Source organism: Microcaecilia unicolor, chromosome 11 (assembly GCF_901765095.1).
Source record: "Microcaecilia unicolor chromosome 11, aMicUni1.1, whole genome shotgun sequence".
Lineage (NCBI taxonomy): Eukaryota > Metazoa > Chordata > Amphibia > Gymnophiona > Siphonopidae > Microcaecilia > Microcaecilia unicolor.
Genome location: NC_044041.1, coordinates 39,619,495 through 39,633,140, shown reverse-complemented (window position 1 = coordinate 39,633,140; position 13,646 = coordinate 39,619,495). Strand labels below are relative to the sequence as shown.

The following is a 13,646-nucleotide window of genomic DNA, read 5'->3' as shown; positions in this document are numbered from 1 at the left end:
AAAGAGGTTACTGGGATAGATGGACCATTGGTCTGACCCAGTATGGCTACTCTTATGTTCTTATGTGGATAGCTCTTCAGGAGGTGATTTTACCATAAGAAGGGGTTTATGACTAATCTGGGTGAATCTCTTCGTAAAGACAGTTAATAAATCCCAATAAATAAAATAGAATATAGCTTCCTTTGTTATAATAACACTGTACTGTATAAATCCCTCCCACCATATAATTTGCATTTCCTTTTCTTTGTATGTTTCTTTATATATCTATATAAGTAGCAATATGTGATAACATCCAAACCTCAGGCAGCAGCAACTGAAAGGAAACCACTGGAAACCTGTGGTCAGCCCGATTGTCTTCTACAAGCACCTCTCAAGCCATGACTAAAGTTCAAGAGGTGAAATAGGTTATCTGTTTGTCTGAGAAGATTTCCACCCCCTCCCCCCCTATTAAAACATGCATTGGCTCTTGTTCTGGCTCACAGAAGTCTTGCATTTCTGGTTTCTCCTTGACCCTCTCCTGTGGATGAAACCATGGCAGAAATCTTGCAAGAGTATTAATATGCCAGGCACGCACACAGATCTTTGAATAATTATTCCCATCTGTAGGAATCAGATTTGACCTTTTGCTTTTACAGTAATTTTTTTTAGCCAGCTCTTTGTGGAAACAAGTTTGAATCTAAATATACAACACCCTTGCCTGAGAATCAGACTTCTTGTTTCTGCTCTTCTGATAATTTCATATTTTAAAAAATCTGGTTCTCACAGAGCAAATAGTCTTGGGTGTCATCCTAATTCTCTGCCTTGCAGCATTTCTCATTAATGGGGCCGCTGTACCATTGGAGGCAGTAGTTACTGCCTACATGCTTCTTCCTACTTTCAGTAGCTATTCACTTCTCTCTTCTCCTTTACTGTGAGCTGTGAGTGACTAACAAAGGGTTCTTCAAATCCAAATTTGAAATTGTACCCGTAGTTTGATTAAAATGGCTTAGCATGCAGTGAATCCCAGTCTTATCTTTATTTATTTATTTGTTACATTTGTATCCCACATTTTCCCACCTATTTGCAGGCTCAATGTGGCTTACGTAGTACCATAAGGCGTTTGCCAAGACCGGTAGAGAAACAAATACAAGGTGATACTGTGGTCGAATAAGGTCCATTTGTTTCAGGCACAATGGGGTCAAAGAGAGGGAAGGTTAAATAGTGTCCAATACGATCGTTGGGTTTGCTGTGTTACAGAGTGTTGGCATCTATGTTGGGTGAATAGGGTATGCCCTTTTGAACAGGTAGGTTTTTAGTGATTTCCTGAAGTTTAGATGGTCGTAGATTGTTTTCACTCCTTTTGGCAGTGCGTTCCATAGTTTTGTACTTATATGTGAGAAGCTGGATACATAGGTTGCTTTGTATTTAAGTCCTTTGCAGTATGGGTAGTGGAGGTTTAGGTATGTTCAAGATGATCCGGACCTATTCCTGTTTGGCAGATCTATGAGGTCTATCATGTATCCTGGGACTACGCCGTAGATAATTTTGTGGATCAGGGTGCAGATTTTGAAGGTCATGCGTTCTTTAATTGGGAGCCATTGCAGTTTTTCTCGGAGGGGTTTGGCACTTTCGAATCGTGTTTTACCGAATATCAGCCTAGCTGCTGTGTTCTGGGCTGTCTGAAGTTTCTTTATGAGTTGTTCTTTGCATCCCGCATAGATTTCGTTGCAGTAGTCTGCATGGCTTAGTACCATTGATTGTATTAGTTTACGAAATGTTTCCCTCGGGAAGAAAGTTTTTAGGCATTTAAGTTTCCACATTGAATGGAACATTTTCTTTGATGTGGAGTTTACTTGGCTTTCAAGAGTAAGGTTACGGTTGATTATGACGCCGAGTATTTTTAGGTTGTCGGAGATAGGGAGGGTGTGGTCTGGGGTGTTTATGATTGTGGGGTTGTACTTATTGTGTTGAGATGATAGGACGAGGCAGTGTGTTTTTTCAGTGTTCAATTTCAGTTGGAATGAATTTGCCCATGAGTCCATGGTGTTCAAGCCGAGCTTGATTTCGTTGGTTATTTCTGTCAAATCATGTTTGAAGGGAATGTAGATTGTGATGTCATCTGCATAAATGAACGGGTTGAGGCCTTGGTTGGATAAGGCTTTGGCCAGTGGGATCATCATTATGTTGAAGAGATAGGTAGGTAGAGACGGACAAGGGTGAAGGGAGTAGTAGAGGTATGAGCAAGGGTAGGTAAGCATTGGAGGAAGGGTGGAGGAGGCGGGAGGGGGATGGGTTACAGGATAAGCATAGGGAATTTTGGTGGGAGGAGTAGTCTAGATCATTGTTGTAGGGTAGTAGGGTTCATAGGATTAGATTGGGTCATTAGAATAGGCTTGCTTGAACAAATAGGTTTTTAGTGATTTCCGGAAGGGTAGATAATCACTGATTGATCCAACAGTGCCAACTAGTCATATGGTCACCAATAAAAACATATGTTTTGACTGAGATGTCAAGCAGGAGTGGCAGTTTTAGAAACCAACACATACAGAGAAAGAGTGACAGTGCTCAAAGCTAATGATGTATAAATGCAGGAAAATACACTTGTAGGTCGTGATCTTGCAGTACACAGGTGTAGTTACTGGTGTATACTTGGGCATATGCTGGCATTTATCAAAGCTGTATGTGCATGAGGAGTCGATTGAGGAGCTGATTGAATATTTTGAAGTATTGGTAGAAACTACAGCACTTCACAGATGCCTTCTGAGTCACTAGTATAGACCCCAGGTTCAAACGAGCGGGTAATTGGCACTTGTGCATCTCTTGGAGCAGGTGCAAGTGCTGGCATGGACATTTTAACAAATATGCATGTACCCCTATATCGTTTATTAAACTTGCTATACCGCTGAGTTGCGTACAAATTAAAGCGGTTTACAATTAAAAAAAAAATTTTAATAGTAAAAACCGAAAGGAATGCAATTTATTGGCAGGACAGAAAAAAAACTAACTGTATCCTTCAAACAATTCCAGTCATACAAGAGGCAGCCAGTGACAACCAAACAAAATATCATAATTTCATACAATTGATCCATCCCTGTCTTGCTGCAGAGCTAACCCAGCCACTATACATAGAAAGCCTGCTGAAACAAGTGTGTTTTTAATAGAGCACAAAAGTAAGTATAGGATGTTTCAAGCTTAAGGTGCTGTGGTAAAGAATTTCAAAGAGCTGGTGAAATAAAATAAAAAGTGTCGGATCTAGTGGATTCCCATCTAGCTTTCGAAGGTGGTGGAAGAACTAATCTGTTGTCTTTCAGTGAACGCAGAGTGTGAGAAGGTGTGTAAGGAATCACTAAGGAAGCAAGATATGGGGCGAGCCACTGTAAAGGACCTTATGGGTTAAGCTTAGAATTTTGAATTTAACCCTGAAATCAATAGGTAACCAGTTGAGGCCCTTGAAGAAGAGGGGAGACATGATCGTAACGAGAAGCTCGACATAGTATGTGTGCTGCAGTATTTTGTAATGTTTGTAAACGCTTAAGGTTCTGTTTAGTAATCCCTACATAAATGACATTACAATAATCATATATAGAGTGTAGAAAAGCATAGAACAAAGTACAGAGTGCCCCATAGTTTTTGTTTCTGCCCAAACCCCACCCTCCTGAAATCTCTGCTTCCTAGAGCATCCACCTGTGTAAATATAGCTATTTCCAAGTGCATATGCTTTTTAAATGACTTCTTTATCATGCAATAATGGTGTTATCATGCGCTAAGTTTTAGTAACTAGGGTGCTTTGTGTTCAGTGTAATAGATTATCTACTTTCAAAAAAAAAATCACAAATGCCCATATCACCATGCTTTATTTTAATCATTCTGTTGTTCCCGTTTACTAAAAACCGGTTATTTTGCAGTGCATGTTTTACTGGAGTTGGGGATAGGGCAGGGGAGGGGGAGAAAGGACAGGATTTCAGGTCACTGGTGAAAATCTCTGCAAGGGAATGTAAAAAGCTCAGACTGATTCTCACAGGAGCTGGCATCAATATAATAAAAGCTGCCAGTGTGGGTCACACCAAAGATCTATCCAGCCCAGCATCCTGCCTCTGTCACTAACTGGTAATGAAGGGAGGTGGGGGGGGAGGAAGAAGGGGCTTACAGATGCCAGCTGCTGGGAAAATTATCCTGGTTTACTGCACATTGAAATGCATTGACTTAACATATAAAACTGGTGATTTGTAACCAGAAAACTGAGCAGACATATGAAAGAGGCTTATAGCTTGAAAAGATAACACGCATTCATTAAAAAGATTTTTTTTTTGTCAGCCTCCAATGGTAAGTCAGTTGGGAAAATGTCTCTGTAAATGACAGCAGATAAAGACCAAAATGGAGCATCCAGTCTGCCCAGTTACAGCTGACCACCTTCGTTGGCAGACCAGATAGGCCACTTTAGACTTTCTCTGCTGTCGTTTACTGTGTTGTAAAACCCTTATTTCAGAAGTAGTAGTATTCTTATGTGTACCTGTATAGAAAATTGCTAACCGCTGTATGCCTATATGAAGGCCTCAGCGATATATCAAATGCGCAAAATTAATAAATGTGTGATTAGTGATTTTAGAATGCCGCTATTCCCTTGTGGTACAGAGATTTCAAGATGGTGTGCATAGGTCAAAAATCTACAAAGGGAATAACCATCCATGGGAGAAAATATCCCATCAGCTTTTACAGCACCTCACAGCCATGCACAGGTTTAAAAAAAAAAAACTGCTCGTTTTGACCAGGGCTTTACACAAAGGATTAAGGTAGTTGTTCTTAATCCCCTATCTCTGCTTCCAGAATGAAACCAAATTAAAATTGCAGTGGCATTACACATGTAAATTCATAAAATGGGGCAGCTACACTTGAAAGCTGCTGGGTCTGTGCCATTTATTTTTATCAAAATGTGTATTTATGAAATGGCTGCTCCCACTGTGTGCAAGTATTTTAGAACAGGCTTCGCATGGGGGAACCTTTTCTGAAACCCTACTGGAAGTGAACACATCCGGACCTGGATGTTTTAAGTTCTGATCTGGATGTTCTAAGTACCATGGGGCTTCATGTCACATAACAGTGGACAGACAGTTTGCTAATAGACTCCTATCACTAAAGGTTGCAAAACAAAACAAACTTCTTAAAGTGTATGGGGCCCAATATTCAAAACTAATTGACCAGGAGCTGTTCCTGGCCATTAAATAGCGTTTTAGTGCTTAACCGCGGATATTCAGCGGGAGATAACCTTTTCTGAATATCTGCGATTACTGGCTAACCAGCTATATTAGGCAACATAGCCAGTTAGGCTTGGATATTCAGGACCAAACTGGCTATGTTTAGCAGTTAAAATAGGCCACATAAATAGCAGGCCTACCTTTAACCACTAAGGAACAGATTCTATATATGGCGCCTAAAAAATCAGAGCTGAGATCAATGCCAACTAAGTGTATTCTATAATTGGCACTTAGATTTAGGTACAGATATCTGCGCTCATCCATTTACGCCAACAAAAACGAGATGTAAATCTCGGCATGTAGATTTAGGCGCACTGGGCCATATTCTGTAACTAGGTGCCTAAATTTTGGAACGCCCATAACCACGCCCCTTTTGCCTCTGCATGTTAGAAGTTCAGCGCACATCGTTACAGGATATGCTTAGCAAGTTGTACGCCTAAATTCTTATCAGTGCCAATTAGTGCTCATTATCGCTTGCTAAGTGCTGTTATCTGCGCTTATTAGCTTGTTAAGCCAATTAAGTTATGCATGGTGTTATACAGTCCGCACCAATTTTGGCACCTAAATCTAAGCGCACTATATAGAATCCGGAGGTAAGCACTTAACTGGTTAGCACTGAACATCGGCAAAACCAGTTAAGTTGTGACAGTCAAAAGTGAAACTGGATAGTCAATGCTGGTCACTGGAAATAGTCCGACATTGAATATCTGGGTTTAAGGCCGATAGCGGACCGCAAAAGTGCTGCCTGCCGCTGGCTGAATATTGGAGGTATGTAATGTACTTGTTTATATTGTTTCCATCAAATTTTGTTTTTAATCATCTTTTCACTGTCAGAAACAGAGGAAAATCAATGCTGAGCTTGATTTGTCCAGTCTCCCTCTTGTTTTCATTTTGAAGTCAGATGAAATGTATCTCTTCAAATGAATTTTGAAAGATTTACATTTGGGGAGTGGCTTTCATTGCTTCCATTGTCTTTGCACCCTTCTCTATCAGTCTCTGTCATCCTGTTTTAAAGTTGGTCTAATTTTTTTTTCATTTGTTTTGTTTTGTTTTTTTGGGTCCCTCACTCCCTTTCCCTCCTGGTTTGGCTTTGTAGCGGATGTTGTTCAGTCTCATGGTGCAATCTTCATGGAAAAATCGTCCCCCTCTTCCCCCATAGCTGCCCCCAACTTCAGGGGATACCGGAGGGCAAGTGAGATCAGCATTACCAGCCAGGTCTCAGGAATGGCGGACAGTTACACAGCTTCCAACATAGCCAACAGTAAGTGCCCTCTGAAGGACCAGACCTGTTTGTTATGTAAAATGCATTTGTGGAAACCATTTCTGTTGCTTTGTTGCTTATTGTTTCCTGGTTTTGTTCAAACACAGTCTTTCAACATGTGTCTTCCCCATTTTTTGTGTTCCCAGCACCTCATTAGAATGTTTTCTCTCACAAGACAGGAATTGCAGGATGTCTGTGCTGGAAATTCAAATCCTCCAAGTCCATAACCTTTTTCTTTTTAAATGACTGTCTTTAAAGCATTTTCTGCCGGATCCTGTATAAGACATCCAAATGCATGCTAAGCTAGTATTCTATAAATGACCACTCTTTACAGAATGCTAACATCGCAGATTATCATGGCGCCTATCAGTGGGCGCCATTAATTTGAATCTAGCACTTTTCTTATTAAAGAGTAGAAGCCACCAGAATACTGAAAAAAAAAGATGGAAAACATACGTTAGAAACATAACTGTAATCCCAAGTGGCTTCTGATATCTTGGAGGCGTTTTGAGCTTTCTTCGGTCAGCTGTTTCTCTTCCTCCGCTTTCAAACTTGAGCTGCACCCAGAGGAGAAACAGCTGGCCAAAGAAAGCTCAAAACTCCTCCAAGATGTCAGAGGTCTGCTTGGGATCACCATTATGCCCTCATGTCAAAGTGAGTGCTTTTACGCTGGTTGGTAGTTTTTATAAAAGGCAAGTTCTATGCGTATGTGCCCACATCTGCACGGACATAATTTTATAACTGTGGTGTCAGCATAGGTACACAAGCCTTCTTAAACTTTAGTGTCAGTTTAGGTTCCATATAAAAACATTTTTGCATTAATTCCTCAATGTGTTTGATATTTTTGAAGGACAGGAGAAGGAATATAATACTGAAAAGATTTGTTTTCTTTAAACAAGAGGCATTGTAGATGAAATTAGAAAGTACCATTTTCCTTCACTTTTCAGAGATGCTACAACTATTATGTATGATTTCTATAGTCAGTGCATTTTTTTCTAGAAAAAAAGATGCTGGTATTCAAATTCTAGGCCACCCTTCAGGGTTGGGGTGATCACTGAGGGACCACCCCTCAATAGCCAGGCCGTCTGCAACCAGTCACAAAAGCTATTACAGGACAGAATTGGTGTGTAGACCTGAGCTCTATCATTAAAACTTGGGGTCCATGGGTCAATTTTAGCAGACAATGGAAAAGGTGCCGGTACTCAGTACCCCCTAAGTATCCCTTTAAAAAAAAGCCTTGTCTATAGTACTACTAGAGGTATGCAGCACTGTACACAAGACACATAAGAGACAGTCCCTGCTCAACAGAGCTTATAATCTATTCAAGACACACAAACAGGAATAATAAGGGATTAATATTTATTAAAGGAATGATTAAAACAGACACGGGTACTGAACAGGGGGTTAAGAGTTAAAAGCAGTCTCAAAAAGGTGATCTTTTAGCCTGGATTTGAATAGGGTCAGAGATTGAGCAAGATGTATGACTCAAGAAGTTTATTCCAGGTGTACAGCACAGCAAGATGGAAGGAACGGAGTCTAGAACTTGTGGAGAAGAAAGGTTACAGATGAGTGACTTACTAGATGAATGGAAAGATATGAATAAGAAAACCTTGTACTGGTTCGCAAAGTGACAGAAATGTGATGCACTGACTTAACTGTTGTAAACACTAAAGAGAAACTTTTGCCTGACTAGATTAAGGGCCTTACTCAGTAAAGCTTTTTTCTCATAACCATAAAATTGGATTGGGGGAGGAGGTGCTTTTTCTTGTTGTCATCTACTGTGGCTGCGTCAGGAACACTCTGTGAAATGCAGGAGAAAATCATTAATTTCATACAAGTAACAGAAAGGGAATAGTCCTGGACCACCTTGGAGTGAACAAAGCTAAACTCAAGACATATTCAAGCCACACATTGACTGGGAAATAAAAATATTACAGAAGAAATTTTTGTAAAACGTGAGTGGATTAAATATAAAGACACCCCCACTGCAATGTGTGCAGGGAGCTTGTGTACACCATGGACTAGACATGGAACATCAAAGGCATAGAGGGGGTATAACCTGTAGCAGCAGGTACAATAACTACCTTTGGGCTCCTTTTACTAAGTGGCAGTAAGCTTACTGCTTGCTATATAGGAAGTACCACCAGGCTACTGCGGCAGCCCTGTCGCCGCATCTCAAAAACGATATAGTGGAATTAGAAAAGGTGCAGAGAGGGGCGACGAAAATGATAAAGGGGATGGGACTACTTCCCTATGAGGAAAGGCTAAAGCGGCTAGGGCTTTTCAGCTTGGAGAAAAGGCGGCTGAGGGGGGATATGATAGAGGTCTATAAAATAATGAGTGGAGTGGAACGGGTAGATGTGAAGCATCTGTTTATGCTTTCCAAAAATACTAGGACTAGGGGCATGCGATGAAGCTACAATGTAGTAAATTTAAAACGAATCGGAGAAAATGTTTCTTCACTCAACGTGTAATTAAACTCTGGAATTTGTTGCCAGAGAATGTGGGTAAGGGCAGTTAGCTTAGCGGAGTTTAAAAAAGGTTTGGACAGCTTCCTAAAGGAAAAGTCCATAGACCGTTATTAAATGGGCTGGGGAAAATCCACTATTTCTGGGATAAGCAGTATAAAATGTTTTGTACATTTTTGGAATCTTGCCAGGTATTTGTGACCTGGATTGGCCACTGTTGGAAACAGGATGCTGGGCTCGATGGACCTTTGGTCTTTCCCAGTATGGCAGTACTTATGTACTTCCCACCCCTAGCGTGCTGTCATTTCCAGCGCTACAAAAATTTAGTGCTGGAGTGTACCCGGCGGTAATCGGGCAGTGCCCCCCCATCCGAAATGGCTGCGTGGCAAGTGCTTTACTTGCCATCCCACCATTTCCTGTAGGAAAGCGAGACTTCCCCTTTATGAGCTGCGGTAAAAGGGGGCCTTGACATGCGTGTGAAACACACATCGACGCCAGTGCCAGCCCCCTTTTGCTGCAGCTTGGTAAAAGAGCCCTTAATGGGCAAACTATATGGACTCTGCTGGTCTTTATCTTCCAACATTTAGTGTTATACTATATTAAATCCTCGTGTGCTGGGAAAAGTAGGAACAAAAGACCACATGCCCTTCACATTTGTGCCAAGTTGTGGAACAAAAATTATTTTTGCTTTGAGACAGACACAAAGCTTGTCAGTAAAATGTACACACTGCCTTTGTCCAATCAAGATAGTTTGAACATTTGCTATCTTTATAAGCTGTGTTTGTTATGATAAAATGTTTTAATGCAACATATTGAGCATGGAGTTTTATAGCAGTTATATTTTGATAAAAAATATTCTGGAAAACAAAAGGAAGCTATAAAATAGCATTAATTAGTTGCTGGAAACACATTTTCAGAGTAATAAATATTTTACCATAAAACTTTATACTGCATTTGTAGTTATACTGATGAAGGTGGTTTTTTTTTTTTGGGGGGGGGGGGGGGGGGTACAAAGGAAAGTGGTGAGAATATGGACTGAAGATCAGATAGGATTTGGGATGGTGGTGATGGGTTTTCAGGATTTCCACAATGAAGACCCCCATCATATGCAAATTTATCTCATGCATATTCATTGTGGATATATTGGGAGCTCAGCTGGCTGGGTGGGGTCCTCAGGAGAAGTTTAGGCAGAAGGAGCAAAAAAAAAAAAACATCTCTCGTCTGACAATTGCAATTAAGTCGGGTCCTGCTAAACAGCCTGGTGGTTAAATATTCACATGGATGCTTCAGATGTTTAATGAACACTGAAGAAATTAATAGAGTCAAATAGGAGATAATTTTATGTGGAGGCATCTACTTTAAGCTTGAAAGTAGACACATTAGGCGCCTTTTTATGAAGAAAAATGAGCACAAGCTTTTCTTTATAAAATACTAGAATAGGTAATATAATCTGTATCTACATTGCAGGCATGGCATTTACAGGAGCTCTGGGGCTAGTGCAGATGCCTGTACCTGACTTTCTAAAAGCCACATGTCAATGATAAGATGTTAGAATCTATACATGTACCTGTGCACTCTATCTGTGCTTACTCAAACTCCACCCACAGGCCATTGATCCTACGTGCTTAGTTTAGTTTGGTTTATTAACATTTGATATACCGCCCTTCATAGTTCCATCAGAGCGGTGTACAATAACCAATTAAAACCAGCAGGAAAGGAACTACAAATTACGCAGAAAAGAGGAGCGAGAAACGGCCCATTTACACCTGTATGTGACCATTACTGCCATGTAGCACCTGCAACTAGGCACTTCCTTGTAAAATTATCCGCACTATATGGCATCAAATAGGCGGTGCCCCCTCCCCCACACACACTCTTTTTCAGGTGAATTTTGCATGCCCTTTGGGATTATGGATTGTCACAGAATAGCAAGTAAACTCACTAGTAAGACCCAAAATTAAAAGGTTTTTGCCTCTTAGGCAACAGTAAATGTACATTATTGAGAAATCCACTCTGCAAAATATTTTTTTGTTTTTTTAAACTTGTCCCAAATTCAATATTTTTTAAAATAGGTTCTTGATTTTACATTAATCACAATCAGGATTTCGATCGAACCACAGTACAGAAACTGTGCTGATCACTCTACTAACCAAATTTAAGCAAGCAATAGCAAAAGGAGATTGCATACTTCTTCTGCAATTCGACATGTCCAGTGCCTTTCACTTGGGTAATCATGAAATACTGCTAAATATCTTAGAATACTTTGGAATAACAGGAAACGTACTTAACTAGATCAAAGGTTTCTTAACAACAAGAACATACCAAGTGATATCAAATTCGACAATATCAGCACCTTGGAAATCAGAATGTGGAGTCCCTCAAGGATCTCCACTTTCACCATCCCTTTTCAATTTAATGATGACATCATTAGCCAAAACATAAGCTAACCAAGGCCTGAATCCTTTCATTTATGTGGATGATGTTACGATTTATATCCCATTTAAACATGACCTAACAGAAATCACTAAAGCAATAAACAACAGCTTCCATATTATGAACTCATGGGCAGATGCTTTTCAATTAAAACTCAATGCTGAGAAAAAACAATGTCTCATTCTTTCATCACAGCACAATAAGTACAAACCCACTAATTTAAACATCCCTAACTTTACCCTCCCCGTTTCAGAAACTTTGAAAATTTTAGGAGTTACAATTGATCGCAACCTTACATTAGAGAACCATGCGAAAAACACAACAAAGAAAATGTTTCATTCCATGTGGAAACTCAAAAGAATTAAGCCTTTCTTCCCAAGAGAAGCATTCTGCAGACTGGTGCAATCATTGGTATTATGCCAGCTAGACTACTGCAATGCCATCTATGCTGGGTGCAAAGAACAAATTATCAAAAAACTTCAAACTGCACAAAACACAGCAGCCAGACTCATATTTGACAAATTGAAATATGAAAACCCCAGTCCCTTATGAGAAAAACTTCACTGGCTCCCTTTAAAAGAACACATTGCTTTTAAGGTTTGCACCCTGGTTCATAAGATCCTACACAGTGAAGCTCCAGGATATATGTCAGACCTTATTGACCTACCAACCAGGAACTCTACCAGCTCATCACGTACATTCCTGAATCTCCACTATCCAAACTGTAAGGGACTGAAATATAAATTAACATATGCATTCAAATTTGGAATGAATTACCAAAATCCATAAAAATAACACACGACATAGTGAACTTCCGTAAACTATTGAAAACTTATTTATTTAAGAAAGCATACAATAACAATTCATCCTAAATGCAAATTAACAAAACCTATCAATACAACATGTATTCTCTATATCTTAACTGTTTTTTGCTAAATTATCTTGATTTGTAGTTTAATGTTTCCTAATTGTTCAAGCTAATTTTGTCACGAAGTTTAACCTATTACCTTCAGCTCTTATCATAAGACGAACTTTCCTCCTGTAACCTAACCCACTCTGTCCCTCTACCTCAACTATGTATTTCTCCTGTCCGGAACTGGTAATCACCACTTACGGAACTACGTGAGCCACATTGAGCCTGCAAATAGGTGGGAAAATGTGGGATACAAATGTTATAAATAAATAAATAAATAAATATTAACACAAAAATAACGATCTGAAGAGTTGCTGCTATTTTGTTTCCCAGGTTTTAAAATGAAGGAATATGAGGGCAGTAGTGTGAAAACCAAGGCCATGAAAAAGTGGGATGTGGAACCACCATGGTTGTGCTTCTGGAAGATATCATCTTTCATTTGAAATATCTATAATACTAGAAGTCAATTTGAGAAAACAGGAAGCTTGAATTCAAAGTTTCAGCGGCATCTTCCTAGGTTATTTTCTTCCCCTCTTGGATATTTCTTGTGATGGATTGCTCCAGTCCAGCAGTTCTCCCCCGCTGAAGACATCATCTCACCTCAGCCTGATGTCATCACCAGAGAGAATTGTACATCCTAAACCAGTCAATCCATTTTGCACAGCAGTAACAAAAGAGGGTGCAGAGGGGATTCTGACTGGAAAGACAGAGAGTGAGAGTGAGAGAGTGGATATGTTAAACCCAAATATTTCATTTTCCCAGAGACTTTAAGCAGAGTTTTTAATGACGCTTTTAGCTGCCCTTGCTTCCTATTCAAACATTTCATTCAGTCCCAGAACTTCATTCTATTCCCTTGTTATCTGCAGATCGGACAGTTGATGAAAATAAAATGTCAGTCTGCAGCTCCTTTTGCTTGTTGTGTTAGATAAAGCCAGAGGTTTGAATTGAAATACTTGTACAGAAATTAATAAAATTCCCCAATTCTTTTTTTTTCTGCATGCTTTAGTAGTGTAAAAAATGTGCTGTGCTTTTTATTTTTGTGTATATTTGATTTTGCATTTTTTTTGTCTTCCTACTGGTAAACTATTTCCCTCAAATTCAAAATATGTCTATCCTAAAAGATCTTAGGCACAAACTTTTTATTTTTCAAGAGTGTGTGTTGAATAACTGCAGCATTTTTTTCATTGATCTTTTCTGATGAAGTAAAATATGGATGTACTTTCTAATTAAAACTTATCAATAGAAATCAAACAAAATAAAACATGGAAAAGAAAATAAGATGGTACCTTTTTTATTGGACATAACTTAATACATTTCTTGATTAGCTTTCGAAGGTTGCC

General features: G+C 39.5%; 1 protein-coding gene across 4 annotated transcripts in view; it reads left to right on the top strand.

Annotated features, from left to right (window-relative positions):
• The window catches only part of PITPNM2 (phosphatidylinositol transfer protein membrane associated 2), a 432,451-nt gene that overhangs the window by 390,968 nt on the left and 27,837 nt on the right, over positions 1-13,646 (top strand). For all 4 annotated transcript variants that reach the window (XM_030220215.1, XM_030220217.1, XM_030220216.1 and 1 more), the window contains one exon: positions 6,328-6,492. In XM_030220215.1, the coding sequence (XP_030076075.1) occupies positions 6,328-6,492 (165 nt within the window). The remainder of the gene's footprint in view (positions 1-6,327; positions 6,493-13,646) is intronic.